At 35.6% G+C, this 15,016-nt stretch overlaps 2 protein-coding genes across 16 annotated transcripts in view; both read left to right on the top strand.

Moving 5' to 3' along the window:
• LOC129731420 (uncharacterized) overlaps positions 1–15,016 on the top strand; it is a 195,682-nt gene that overhangs the window by 119,236 nt on the left and 61,430 nt on the right. For all 15 annotated transcript variants that reach the window (XR_008729018.1, XR_008729016.1, XR_008729017.1 and 12 more), the window contains one exon: positions 12,951–13,133. Coding sequence is in view for 10 of the 15 variants with exons in the window: in XM_055691400.1 (XP_055547375.1) it covers positions 12,951–13,133 (183 nt within the window). In the remaining 5 variants the exon portion in view is untranslated. The remainder of the gene's footprint in view (positions 1–12,950; positions 13,134–15,016) is intronic.
• LOC129731426 (zinc finger protein 267-like) lies at positions 10,615–12,141 on the top strand. The gene is made up of 2 exons (XM_055691420.1): positions 10,615–10,736; positions 10,800–12,141. Exon 2 carries the CDS (start codon positions 10,864–10,866, stop codon positions 11,938–11,940), a length of 1,077 nt encoding a protein of 358 aa, XP_055547395.1. The 5' UTR covers positions 10,615–10,736; positions 10,800–10,863; the 3' UTR covers positions 11,941–12,141.

Genomic DNA, 15,016 nt, shown 5'->3' with positions numbered 1-15,016 from the left:
GTAGAAAAGGTATCGATGTTAACAAATATTTTTATAGCCAAATTGTGTCTTTTTGAAATATATATCCCGAAGAAAAAAAATTTTTTTTTTTTGAGAAAAAACGTTAAATAATTAATAATTTTGAAAACTTACTGAGTGTTCTGGTACTTGCGCAACTTGCGTACAAGAATGTTAATTTTACTTTCATTCATAATAAATCTTGAACAAGCGAAATCTTAAATAAAATCACTAAATTCAGAAATCAAAAATTGTGTAACATGGTTTTGCCTAGTTTTCTGGTTGAATAATATGTTTAAATTAATTGATTTATTATAAAAAACTTTCTTTAATTTTTTTTACAATTAACATTTAGAATCCGTCACTTGAATTTTTTTTCTAGAAGTGAAATCGATACCGATTTAAAAGAATCTGCAATTTATAGTTGTTGATATCACATTTGAGCAAAAATGTAGCATTACTAAAACAGTCGAATCGGAATTATTTCAGGCTCTCTGTGCTTCACAATATGGTAGTTTCGTGTTGATTCTACCTGTAAAAATACGCTTCACGTTTTGATTACCTGTTACCTCCTATGCGGAATAGTATACCTGTGAAAGTCGCTCATTAGTAAATGCGGCAAAACCAAACTGTAGTGGATTAGAGGGCGTGTTTCTTTTCTCAACTATTATCCTATTACAAGTGTGCCTTCATCTACAGGCTCAGAATTTATTAAGTTTCCTGAAATGTTTTCTAGTTGAACTTTTTGGTACAGTTTCCATGGCGCTTTGGGCACACTGTTTGATGGTATTTGGACTTATGTTTATGGCTGTGTAACGGTCTTTAATTATGCATAAGAAATAATTTTTGTTTATTATTTTCGATGTATTTAGTGTATTTTTTACATTTGTTACTCCTTAATGCAACTATTATCTCGAATTCTGGTTTTCATTTTCCTTCTTCACTTTATTACCATTATTTAATTTATTAAGAGGTGGTTTGCTTTCGAAAGCAGTTTTCAATGATAAAACGATAAAATATTATAAATCGACGATCATTGCTGAACACTATCAATTTCGAATAAAAAAGAAAACGAAATAATGGATGAACTCTTTAATGAAAGCTCTTGAGGAATACAGCACCATCATTAGATGCGGAAGACAATAACATACGGTTACTTCTGTTTTCGTATCCTCTAAGAAAGTTTTGTTTCAAGAATCGTCTAAAAATTATAGGAAAATTACTTTTTGCGTTATCAATTTATCGGACATAACGACATAGCATAGACTATTGCAACAAAAGTAAGGATTTTCTAAATTTGAATTCACGCAGTTTTTCTTTGTGTGTTGTATGCCGAAAGAAATAAGATTATGAACCTCTATAGTAGATGATATGTTTAATATTGGTGGTTATTCTCAATTCATGAAGCATTTGTTTTAGAATATATTTGAAAATTTGTTATATTTCAATAAATACGCCTTGAGAGAAAATGCAATGGAAACTACAAACAGCAAACCAATTAATGAGGATTTATTCATTACATAATTCTACAGTCTTTTCATATTCTCGCTATTATTGGGCAGATCCAAAGAGATATTTTTCATCCGAACAAATTGATTAATCACAAGTTTCAAATTAAAAGTATATAGTATATTATACGTTGGTTAGACAGAGAAGGTCCTTTTCTGGCGAGTGAGATTATCAAAAACTTAACATATGTTGCTAGCTAATGTGCACATTTGTTAAGAAAATTAAAACGTTAGAAAAAACTGGATAGGTAATAATATGACCATACTTAAAGCGACTGTGAGGCATGTCAAAGAAACATACGTGTGAGAACGTTCATCAAGTGTAAGTCACATAGTTTAAACAATCGTGGAAGTGCATAACAAGAACACACTGAGTGCCTTCAAAATGGATCTCAACCTGCAAGAGCTGCTGGAAGATTTGTCCAGCGTGGATATGCCGTCCTCTATACTAGATTTCGATGCCATACTGGAGGAGTTAAATCGCCATGACATCTCATCGCCGGAGACATCACCAGCATATCCGTATTATTCGCCAGATTATTCTGAAAGCTTAACTGCGACACTTGTGCCAAGTAACATGGAGGATGAGACTGCTGTAATGCTGGAGCAAGATTTCTTTGAAACACAAAAGCCTATTCTCTCGCCAGAAATCAATAACATAAGTTCACCGGAAAGCTTCACTTCAGCACCTATCAAATTGGAACCTCTAGTGCAATATTATTGTTTAGATCAGAGTGATACTTTGCATCACGAAACTTCCGTTATACCATTGAATTACACCATCCCAAAGGAAATAGCGTGTGAAGATTTATCATCCGATTCGAATGATTCTATCGAACCTCGACCAGGTATGAGCTGTGCCGAATATCTCTCGTCAGTCACATTTTTATCACCGGTTGACTATTCGCATTCTTCCTTATTGGCTGTTGCAAGCCAGGATATACTAGCAGAGCCGTTAATCACTCTGACCCCGGAAGTTTCACCAATAAGCCAAATAATGTTGGAGCACAACTATGCGGCTATTTTCTTTCCGCACGTGAAACCTTCGCATTCGTATTCATCATTCGAAGGATACGCCATCGAGGACTTTCAAGATGACACACAGCGTAAGCCTCGTAGATTGAATTTCATCAACTACGACACCGAGTTGTACTGCAAACTGTGCAATAAGGAATTCGGCCGGAAAGGAAACCTCAGGCAACATCTCATCACCTACCACTCCGAAGCACGGCCGTACCGATGTGAAATCTGTGGCAAGTACTTCGTGACCGAGATGAAACTAGCAAACCACAAGCGTAACCACGATCCCAGAAATAAAAAGTTCCCCTGCGGGCAATGTGAGAAGTTGTACGCACACCCGAAGGATCGTGATCGTCATTTCGCAATGCATCACGGAATACCGGCGCATCAGTGCAAGTACTGCCTGAAGCGCTTTGTCCGCCGTGATCACATGCTGGCGCATCAACAGTCCCACGAAAAGCAGGGCTCGATCGAGCTGAACCGTGGCCGACAACGTCGTATCGTGACGGAGTGAATTGGCCATTACGTTTATAAGGGTGAAATCGTAACAGTAGAAATGTTTAAACTACCAGTGAGTTTTTGCAAAGACGTTAATTTTAAAAGGGATGAAAACAATAGTTCATAGTAAGTTGTATCTATTATTGAGAAAGTAGGAAATTGTAGAATTAAAAGACCAGTGATTTTGATACTATATACATTTATGGGAATGAAAAGAGCTAACTTGTTTATTATAATGAATATACTTAAACTTATTATTCTTGAATCATTTTGTTTTGTCATTGTACATTAGAACCTCCTACAATGCACTAGCTTGGGGTCGAAGGGAAACATTTCGTGAATATCTTCGCTATTAAATGCCTGCCTTGAACTTAATTAAATGCCTGCTCGTAAAAAAGGTCTTCGCTGAAGTCGCGGTTAGAAAGTATTCTCGAGATCTAGATTTTCGGGATTTCCCCAAGAAACCTATATTCGGCAGTAAAGTGAATACGCAGTTACAAATACAATTATATGTTGCTTTTGTGGCCGTTTCTTCTTTTAAGTATCAAAATCATCAGAACACCTTCAATCAGAAAATAATAAAGAATTTGTAGGGTCAGCCTCTTTATTGAACATTTTATTACAGAAAACTTTATCTCACTATTACGACCTTTTATGTGCATCATGAATATCCGAATAGCGAGAAGATTCATGTCATTACCCTAACATTGAGAAGGTTTAGGTATTAAATGTAACCTAAAATGCAGTTTGTTTTGATTTGTGAATTTTTATAATTGAAAAAAGTTGAAGTTTGTGCATGAGACACGGCTCCAAGGCTAAACTAGAGTTAAGTATGTTGGTAAATAAACTCGATTGGAAATATCAATTTGATGATGTGAAGTGACAAATTTAACTCATAATTCTCTTTCGAGAGAGTTTTTTAAATGATTGGTAACTCTGAAGAGAAGTCTTGTTTGACTAGCTTGCACTCATGCTGAAACACAGTTGTCGATAGAGCATCTCTCTAATGATGTTTCTAAGGGTTCGGAAGTCACTATCTTGAACATGATTGTCTGGTTTTTGGGCCTCATTTTGGTGGTATTCAGAAGCCGATATATGTTAGGGAGTAGTGATGCCATCCATTACTTCAACCTTGGCGACAAACTAAGAGATATCACAAACTCTCATCGGAAACCATACGCGAGAATGAAGCAGTCAATTACAATTCCAGCCAGACCACAGATCAGAGTCATCGCAACACGATCATCATAAATTGCTAACCGTCCATGGGAGTGATAACGATCGCTGATAGGAGAGATTATCCTTATACTCTTAACTCCTAAATCGGCGATCGGAAAACATCGCCGAAGCAGAATTCAGCTATTGTTCGATCTATAAATCTAATCTGTCTATTAATTGAAAGAGGTTCATCTCGACAGCTAAAAATTAATAATTCTGAAACTGAGTGTAGTAATCAAAAATTAAGAATGAAGTAGTATCCTTAAAATAAAGTGTTCCTAAATCTATTCAAAAGGCATGCTAGAAAGATGGAATAAAATTTATAAAGGTGTTGTGACAAAAAAAGCGTTTGGTGATTTTATTGGTCATTTTTCGAGCAGAACTGTGGATTCCACATAAACTGGACACTATTTTCCGCGTCTTCCGCCGAAGCCATTCTTACAAGTGTTGGGTTGGAGGCGCTTAACGCTATCGAAGATTTCACGGAAGGTAACGGATCTATACCGAACAATGTAATAAAATCACATTTTTTTTCGCACTTTGGTAGAAGTGTAGCTCATTTATCAATCGATTGTTGAAAGAATGAAAGAAATCCGCTGAAAACTGGCTGAGTTATAAGCATTTGAAAATGGACAATTTTCGTGACACTCTTGATATTCAGATTATTATTTTGTTTGGATTTTTAGGAAGACTCATTTTGTCTCCATTTAATATTTAATTGGTATGATGTGTACCTTTTTCTGTACATTTTGCGAGCTTTAGAGGAAACTTCTCTCAACTGCTCATTTTTTTGGAATTCAAATTCATTTTTTGACGTGGGACTACGCGTTTGCTTTCTATACTGGGTACATACCTGGGCCGTCCACATTCTATGTGGACAGAAAAGTGGTCATTTAAGAATTCCCGTTCCTTACCGATGATAATCGTAAACATTAACCAGACATTCTTTCTCACAATGAAAAGTCAAATTCTAGACCAGAAAAACCATAAATGAAAAGAACGCTATCAAATATAGCCCAAAAAAACTGAGAAATGCATCTAAAGAACAGAAAAGGGTAAAGCAGAGATTGATTCCAAGTTTACTGTAATTTTTTCTGGAGTTGGAACAGAATGAAAGCAAAAATGTTGCCTGAAATTTTTGTTAAAATAAGTGGTGAAACTATGCTCAAATTATTTTTTGAACAATTGAAACTAAACTAATAAACGTCAAAACACAACATCATACACTTCTAGAATGACTATTAGTAAAGAAAATAGCCGAAAATTGGCTCAAAACTACTTAAAAGTGCTTCAAAAATACTAGCCTTGGTGCTTTATTTATATTCGGGACTCGACCATCTGTTTATTATACACATACTTCGCAGCCAGCGTTTCAGTGTATAATACAACTGCGAGCTAACGTTACGAACGTCAGTACAATCTAGCAGTAACATCCGAGCCAGGACTCGAACACACAACGACTAGCTTGTTAGATTAGCAGGCCAAAACATTTGGTTTTTTTATATAGATGTGAACCACTCGAAGAAATGAAATAAGAAACGAAAAAAATCAGAGTTTGTTCAATATGGCTGAAAGTTTCTACAAGGTAGAATATATTAAAAAACAAGTACATCCAATTCAACTTAAAATGCGTGAAAACGCTTCAAAAAACAAACTGGCTGTAAATATTTTAAACAGAGAGTGAAAAAGAGAAAAAAATTAGAAAAAGGCCGAAAGCTACTATCGAAAATCAGTAGGAATCGTTCAAAAGTCTATAAGAGTGAGCTAGATCTTGATTTTCAATTCGTCTCTAAAAATTGCAAAACACATATATAATGAAAGGCATGAAACTTCTCTAAATCAAACTCAAGCGCTTCTAAAAACTATAAAAACCGGAAGCAAAATAATAAAATGCCTCTTGAAAGCAATTTAAAAGTTGAGAGGGGACCCCACTGCGGAAGGTCGAAAAAAAATGAGTTTTTGTGATTTTTTTCGGATGTTTAACTAAATGTTGGGGTATTTTGGCTATTGATTGTTTAACTAGAAACGAGACAAACCAGAAGGAAATGATAGAATACTAAATAATCAGTCCATGTACAACTCTAAATAACTCTGTTTTGGAGTATTTGAATGATTACGTAATTAACCTGCAAAAATGATTTTTCATGTGAAATCGCGGCCACGACCCAAGTTATACTGACTGAGCTTTAATAAATTATTTGTTCCTGGTCGCATTGATTTACAAGTTTCAATTTTTTTATCAATATGCAGGTATCAACAATTTTTATCAATAAACAAGAAAAAAAAAAACTATTTCTTCAGTAGTGAACTAACTGACAAAAAACGACATTCAACGAAGCAAATATTTGCCTAATTTTTCGTTTACTGCATAAGACAGTCAATAATTTCGACAAAAAATTAAAGCAAATAATTTGATATTACACGGCAAATATTTGCTACGTATAATGCCCACTTTAAAGCTGCTATATATTTTGACGACGTAAGTTTCGTGTTCTGATAGTATATTAAGTGTATAGCACAATTGTATGGGGAATTATATTAAATCTTGCAAAATTTTCGAGTAGCTCGAAAATCCCGGGAATTGAACATTAGCGCCTCAAAAAATTTGTGTTTTCAGTTCAAATTTATTTGTATTATCCGTTCGTTATAATCAGTTCATCGGGAGTTGCATATAACATTGCTGATATTTGTTTATAAATTAACGATTTATTCTTGAGACATAGTCTAGAATTTCTGTTGATTGGAGGATGTAAACATTTTTTGACTTTTGCACAGTCGTAGTATAGTCTCTGTATGCTTTATGGAAGTAAGATTCATATAATATACTAATTCTTAGTATTTGCGAGCTACATTTTACACAGAAGTTATCATGGGTTTGCATTAAAAACAAAACAAAACTTTCAGATGTTTTTCCTTAGAAAGACTTAAAAATACCTGCTGCAATACTAAAAATACCTGCTCTGTAACAACATAACCTTTTATTATAAACAAAGCAGGATCACATAATTTGTGTGTTGCATATACACTAGGGTGGGGAAAAATAATCGATTTTCCAGAACCAAGTTTTTTTGGTTCCTTTTGGGGTCCCAAACAACCCTAAACTTACCTGAAGTCGATTGGTTTTGTCTCCGCTTGGCGCATTGCATTTGAAATTTGTATGAAAATTTATGTGGGAAAACCTACTTTTTTGCATTTACCTTTCTAGAGAGCTCAATAATGCTTTAATAATGCACTACATTATGTTAAAGTATAGTATTTTAGATGCCTAACAACTTTGCAGAAGACACTGAAGAGCTAGAATGTCCCTAAGAAGAGCTATAACTGTTCAAAGTTGAGTATGTCGATTTAAATGCAGAAAATCTTGTTTTCTGCCAACATTACCAATGTACCGGCGTAAGTAGGATTCCCATCGGAAGTAACCTGTCGTAACGAGTTTATACACTCAGTTGGACCATGCAAACAAATTTAGGTCAATATTCTCGGCGTAAATAGAATCTACAACGTGTTTCAGAGGTTACTTCTGATGGAAATCTAACTGACGCAGGTACACTGACAGTGTTGGCAGAAAAAAATGATTTGCAACATAAATTTCGACATACTCAACTTTGAACAGCTCTAGTATTTTTTTTACACACCCTAGCTCTTTAGTGTCTTCGGCCAAGTTTTTGGGCATCAAAAAACCTACCATTTGAAGTCATGAAACCTATGGTTTGAGCCATTTTGAGCTCTTTAGAATGTAAAATGCAATAAAGTTGGGTTTTCCATACAAATCTCCATATAAATTTAAAATGCAATGCGCCAAGCGGAGGCAAAACCAATCGACTTTCAATAAATTCAGGATTGTTTGGGGCCCCAAATAGAACGAAAAAAAACTTGGTTCTGGCTTTCTGCTATCAAGTTTCGTTTTTTTCCATATGACAATTCCCCACCCTAATATACACTTCCATAACAGTCAGTCAATCAGTCAGAAAAAAAAGCACCTGTCTGTATACCAGCTTTATTTCTGAATTGAATCTATAATCATTTTCTTAGTTTCAAAGTTCTTCTAATGCAGAAGCCGCCACAGCCTTCATTTGTTTTGCTTTTTATCGCCCATAGTTTTCGTCAGAATAGTTTTTTAAGGATCCAAACATCGAATTAGATAGATGGAATGGGAGAAGTACAGAAACTTGAAACTAACAAATGCACCAAGGATTATGGCTCACGTGACCAAGGTCATGGCTTACGTATTGATACACGAAGTCAGTTAATGCTAATGATAGCCGGCTTTATCAGTCTGGAAGCGTTTCCAAGGAAAGTCAATGAGTTGCTCAACATAACGTAAAAAATCCAAAGTAAAAATCTCAGTATCAGTATGAAAGGCCTTTTTTGTTTGTTAACTATTAAAAAGATTTTAAACGTGCCCAATTTTTTTTTTTAATAAAAGCTCGCGTGCAAATATATATTGCATAAATAATTCGACATAATACTCAGCCTTTTTCCTACATTAATGGAATTTTACCTTTTTTTTTTACTTGTAAAAAACAAATTCAACTATTTGATTACCTGCAAACTACAGAGCACAATGTACACCTGTAACTATAATCAGTACAATAATCTAAAGTAAACAAAACTATTGTGGATTTTCGGAGGTGTGTATACTGATTGACTATTATCCCTATTTCAATAGAGGAATGTGAAATATAAAATGCGTTTTACCTAATAGGACGAATTCCGATATACCCTCTTTTTAAAAGACGTTTAAAAGAATACATTGAGTATCTTTAACGATTTGATGTTCGTTATTTTGTACTGTTTGCCTTTTGTGTTTTATTCAACATTACCAGACACGTGCAGTGTTCGTACAGTTTTACTCAATTTGCCGAAAACAAATGCCGAAAGACTGTTCTTGAACTATATGATGATGTTTTGATTGTTTTTTATAACTAAAAATCTCATTGACAAGGAGAGTTAGCCCCATCGAGTCACGTAAGAAAAAAGGTTTCGCTATGATGTTGTTTTTAATCAGTAAAATTGTTCGAACGCTATTTGTATAGAAAAATAACAACAGGAAAACGACTGTACAGTGTACAGCTATAAATAGGCATAGTCTGAAAACTGGTTACTGGTTGAATTAATCACCGTGAGCGTTTACTTTTCCGTTTTATTAGCTATTATCGATGATAATAAAACAAAACTTTCGAGTAGGTCACAACAATATTAAAGTTTGTAAAATGTTCACATTAAGCGTTTTAAAATGTTTTACGAATACTTAGTAAATATAATTGAGTCTCTTTTCAAAAAGCACAATAAGGAAAGAACTCGTAAAAGTACATTGTTTGAAACCCGACCGCTTGGTGTACCGCCATTCGATCCAGGTTCTCGGTCACTTCTAAAAGACACTTCAATTTCAATGCTGTATCAAACCGTGATGAGAACTCGGTTACTAACACGAGAGGAACAGAGGATTGCGTTTTTTACAGGGGATATTTGATTGCAACTTATGTAGTTTACAATAAATTATCAACTCATTATTTTGGCGACCTCTCAACTGTTAAATTCTAGTAATCTATTACATAGTAAGTTATTCACTTGTATTTGGTTGGAAGAAAACGATAAATAAATATTGCTATTGCTTATCGATAATCATTGAACTTAGTCAAATAGCGAACTATTTTTCTATCTACTAAACTGGATGCACTGCCCGCGCAACTTTGTAGAACATAACAAATGAATCTAACTGACAACTCGATACGTCTACGTCAGTTGATTACTTCTATTGTATACATGATGGAACTACTGGAAAGAGAATTGTTTGTCAAAACAGTATTGATGAGGTTAATGCGGCGTGTTTGCTTCCGGCTTTACAACATCAACAAATATTAAAGACGAGTAATAGGAATTGGTTGTTCTCGCAATGAAGGTTGTTCATTTGTGGGAATTGAGAAAAATGAATTAAACTTACAACATTATTCATTACATTAAGTAATTCATAGCAAATGACGCAACGGTTTTTTACAAAAGTAGATGATGATTTCATTGGACATAGCTCCTAATGTTTATTTTAATAACCTTGCCCTAATGTTAATTTTGAGATACTCCAAAATGGGATGCAAAACATGGTTTCAACTTTGAAGGATTACCCCAATGATGTTTCTTTAAATTGATATAAATAAAAATATTACATCGATCGTAACGACATGTTTGTTTTTCGGGGTTTTCTTTTTTTTTATCAATTACGCAACCTGTCAAAATTAGTTTACATCCAATACAACTACATTTGAAAACAAAAACGTTTACAAAGAGTATAAGGACATATTTTCTTATAGTTTTAGTGATTCTAATATATTTAGTTAGAAAATAATATTCGTTTTGAAACAATTTTCTTGGTAGTCAATTGACTAGTGATTTAACAGTAAAGTACAGTCACTACCTACTTTTGCTGCAGAAACGGCTTTGTTAGGCAGAAAAGCTGAGAATATTATGAGGCGTTAAAGATTTCCAGTTAATATTTAGGTAAACTGTGTTACCGTATTTAAAGCGCTGGTGAAGCAAAACTTGTCAACATACGTTTTTCAGAGATTATCCAGTGCACGTCAATAGCATTACTATTATTTTCGAATCAGTGTTCAAAAGTCAAAAAATGGATTGTAATCTACAGGAGATATTGGAGGATTTATCGACTGTAGATGCGCCGTCTATGACTCCAAATTTTAGTGCGATACTGGAGGATTTAACCAGTCCTGGTTTTCCTACGCCGGAGCCATCACCTACGCATTATGACCAATTTTTACAAACCATAACAGAAAGCTGTGCACCACCCTTGCATTATGCAACGTTGACACCTGCTGCGAGCCCTGTGCAAGATTACGACGCTACGATGTCGGAAGGCATTACTGCACAACCAAGGCCATCGTACTGGCTTGAAATTGCCAATTCAACTATTGTGAGCTACATTATAGTACCAGAAACGAAACCAGAACCTAGCACGAACTACACCCAAAGCAATTCGTTTTACCAGCCAGACTCTGAACAGGATCTTGGTTTGGCGAGCAACCATGAAACGAGTTTCATGGAGTGCCCTTCATCAGGAACATTTGCAATTGAATACCCGACATCGTCGACGCCCCATCCTTGTGAGATCCAGGGCACATCAGCACAACCGTTTTACATAACCTGGTCGATAGTTTCACCAACCGAAGAGACAATTTCGGTAGAGATTCCACCAGCAAATTCGAACGAAAACTCCAACGAAGGACAGCTGCGCAAGTCACGTAGAGTAAGTTTTATACAATACAATACCGAGCTGTACTGCATGTTTTGCAACAAAGAATTCGGCCGGAAGGGAAACCTTAGGCAACACATCCTTACCCAGCACTCTAGCGACCGACTGTGCCGGTGCGAGATATGTGGTAAAAACTTCGCAACCGAGGAGAAACTACAGAACCACAAGCGCAACCACGATCCTGAGAACAAAAAATATCCTTGTTCACAGTGTGAGAAATCATATGTGTATCCGAAGGATCGCGACCGGCATTTTGATCTGCATCACGGAACGCCGATGCATCAGTGCAAATACTGCCGGAAGCGATTCGTACGTCGTGACCATTTATTAGCCCACGAGCAATCTCACGAGAAACAGGGAACAATTGAGCTAACTCGTGGCCGACGGCGGCGGAAGGTACCTGGTGGAAATGGAGTGCTGTTGCCGTTGAACTAGACATTTAAATTGTAAAATTTGATTGAATGCTAGAATACCAGTGAATATTAGATGATAAGAATTGAAGTTATTTTTACTTTTAAGGAACTAGACGAAGCATGTGAACATGAATTGAATATTTTTTGTGATACTAGTAATGTTCTACCAGTGTGTTTAGAAACAAATTAGATTATAACATTTGTAATTAGTATAGTATTTGTTGCATGAGAATATAAAAAATAATATTTCGGCGAACATTTCTTTTCTACTAGTAATTGCGAGTTGAAGCACATTTTATCCATACTCATTTTAAACTCCACAGATTGTCTGCTTTTTAATGAAATAATTTTTTGTCTCCTTTCCACATCTAGTTCCACAGTAAAGTCGTCTCTCCAGAATATTGATTACATTTTGTAATTTTAAGAAGTGTTTTCTAATTATTACCTTTTTGTAGTCAAAATATCAAATTGCGAAAATATATAGGTGAGCGACATGCGTACAAAATTGTACATGTCTTGTATGCAATCAGCTACAACATGTGTTTTCATCAAACGTCAACTTCAAGCGTTCCGGTACCGTTATGCTTCGCGATTGGGTCTTCTTTGTGACTTTTCCAATCTCAGTCAATTCCAATGCCTAGCCTAAAGCAAAACAAAAAAGTTGAACAATATTTGAACAGGCAAACATTTGATCATACAACATGGAAAAAATGAATGATTGCCTCTCTTTAATGTACCCTTCATAATTCCGATCCTGTTGTTCTATTCCTATTGAAATACTTCATATCTCTTTACTCAAATTTGCATTTAGTCATTTGGTTTTACCGCACTGGTACAGAGAAACCTGAAAGTAAGAAAAATCTAAATTCTATGTTCATTCAAACTGCAATCAGGAAGCGCATTGCTGAACCGCAGCAGATGGTGCAGAGAAAATTTCCCCTCCAGCCATGATTGTAATGCACACATGCAAAACGAATCCTGTACGGAATTTTCACTTACCCAAATTCTTTTCTGTTTTCTTTTACTTTGCAGCCAGGATAGCCGGGACTCGTTCTCATCGAGCTGGGACCTATCGAGTTCATGCGATAGACACTACTGTGACCAGGGACACTACCACGCCTGTGAGATGGGTGCCGGAACGTACGCCTCGGTGATGGGCTCTGGCCCGGGATTGCTGCGGAGGCGATACTCCGTACCGGAGATCATTATGCGGAAGTACGTAAAATGTAAACTGTTTTCGTTCCATTTTCCGAGCCAGTAGTTATAGTGCGAGTTTGGTAAACTATAGTCTGACTTCGGTAAATTTTAGATTTACTAGGGTAAACTTTGGTAAACCTTTTTATGTTGTAGAAAAAGCGGTAAACAAATTGACAGAATTAGGTATGATTTGCATGCCTAGACGGGTAATTTCATCTCAAATCAAAGCAAAGCAAAGCCTTGGTGCTACATTCCGTATCGGAACTCGACCTTCTGTTTATTATACACAGACTTCGCAGCCAACTGTTGAGTGTACAGGACAATTGCGAGGCTAGCGCTACGATCCTACTGACACTAACAGTCTCTCCCGAGCCGAGACTCGAACCTACGACGACTGGCTTGTTAGGCCAGCATCGTACCTCGAGATCAGCTGGGAGATCATCTCAAATCATCATCAACAACAAAAAAAAAACTAATAATAATATTAATGAATGCTCTAAACGCGGTTCCATTAAAAAAGTTCTGCACAGTAGATTGTGGCGGGGATCATGGTATGTTGCAAAGTTATTTTTTAAAATAATAATTAAATATATTTAAATCAATAATTTTTCTATGTTTTCATCAAGAATTTCACTGCAAATTATATATTAAATATTTCATTTTACAGTGTAAGTTATGATTTTTAAGCACCAAATTACGAAAAAAATCTTGAATTTACTAGGTAGAGTTGATTTTTCATCATTTGATCATCGGTTATGAATACATGAAAACATTATTTTCTTTTTTTTTCTCAAAAATGATTTTAAAAGTAAAATAGCTTTTGTAGCGTTTAAATATTGCTGATTTGAAAATCAAAAGTTTATTTCAAAAACGAAACATAGAATTTCTGGTGATAAAAAAAATAAAATCTCTTATATATTCAATGCATTTTAATTGTATACTTTCAATTCTCTCTTTGAAAGTGAGATTTTTTCAATCGTAAATTAGTCTCAAATACATAACCTCGACAGACCAATGGAAATCACGGATTTTCAAAAATCAGGATTGATTTCTGTTTATACAAATAACCACAGGAATATTTTTTGTGCGTTTGTCCTTTTAAAAAATATTGAACTCAAGACAAAAAGTTATACGTAACAAGTGGGCCTTTCTCCTCAAAAAAAACTATTTATATTAGTTTTACTATCAATGATTTAAATAATTCCGGTTTTTCGTTCACGCAAATTATTGAAGAGTGCCGTCAGCCATCTGTTGGAGAATGATGAAAAAAATGGGCATATTACAGTTTCTGTGCGATTGATTGATGAAAATTGCATAGAGTTTGAATAAGAAGATTCGGGGTTCTAAAAATTTAAATATGCACGATTAAACCAGTGAAAAATTTTTGTCATTCAATTCATTATTTATTATTAAAAAAATCACGCCTCTTCTTCAAGAAAAGTCAGTGGATGCTGGCAGAGGGGCTGTGGTCAGCCGTACGGCGCAACTCGGCCGAGATGCTCTCACAAGAGCGCTGGACGGTATTGACATCCATCTTTCAGATGCAATTCCGAATCCTTAAAGTTAGCTGCTAAGTATGCGTGGCCAGTTCATTATTCTTGTATACCAGGGCACCGAGCCGAGAAAATCCTTGAACGGACGGCACTGGGCTTAGTCATCGGGTTCCGTTCGCTGGGTACGTATGGTATCTGCTTTTCCTCGAGGTACGCCAACGTTTTCTTGGCGTAATGGAAAGACGCCTTGTCTAGCCAGAATGCGTACTTCCCATCAGAATGATGCTCCTCCATGAACGGAACCAGAATCTTCTCCAGGCTTTCCTACTGGTACTGGTACCTTTTGGTTGATGGCAAGTTAGTTTCCAGAGATTCCTTCTTCTTTTACATGATCTCCGACGGACGGCC

The sequence above is a fragment of the Wyeomyia smithii genome, chromosome 3 (assembly GCF_029784165.1).
Source record: "Wyeomyia smithii strain HCP4-BCI-WySm-NY-G18 chromosome 3, ASM2978416v1, whole genome shotgun sequence".
Classification (NCBI taxonomy): domain Eukaryota; kingdom Metazoa; phylum Arthropoda; class Insecta; order Diptera; family Culicidae; genus Wyeomyia; species Wyeomyia smithii.
Note: the sequence above shows the minus strand (reverse complement) of the source record. Positions and strands in the feature narration are given on the sequence as shown.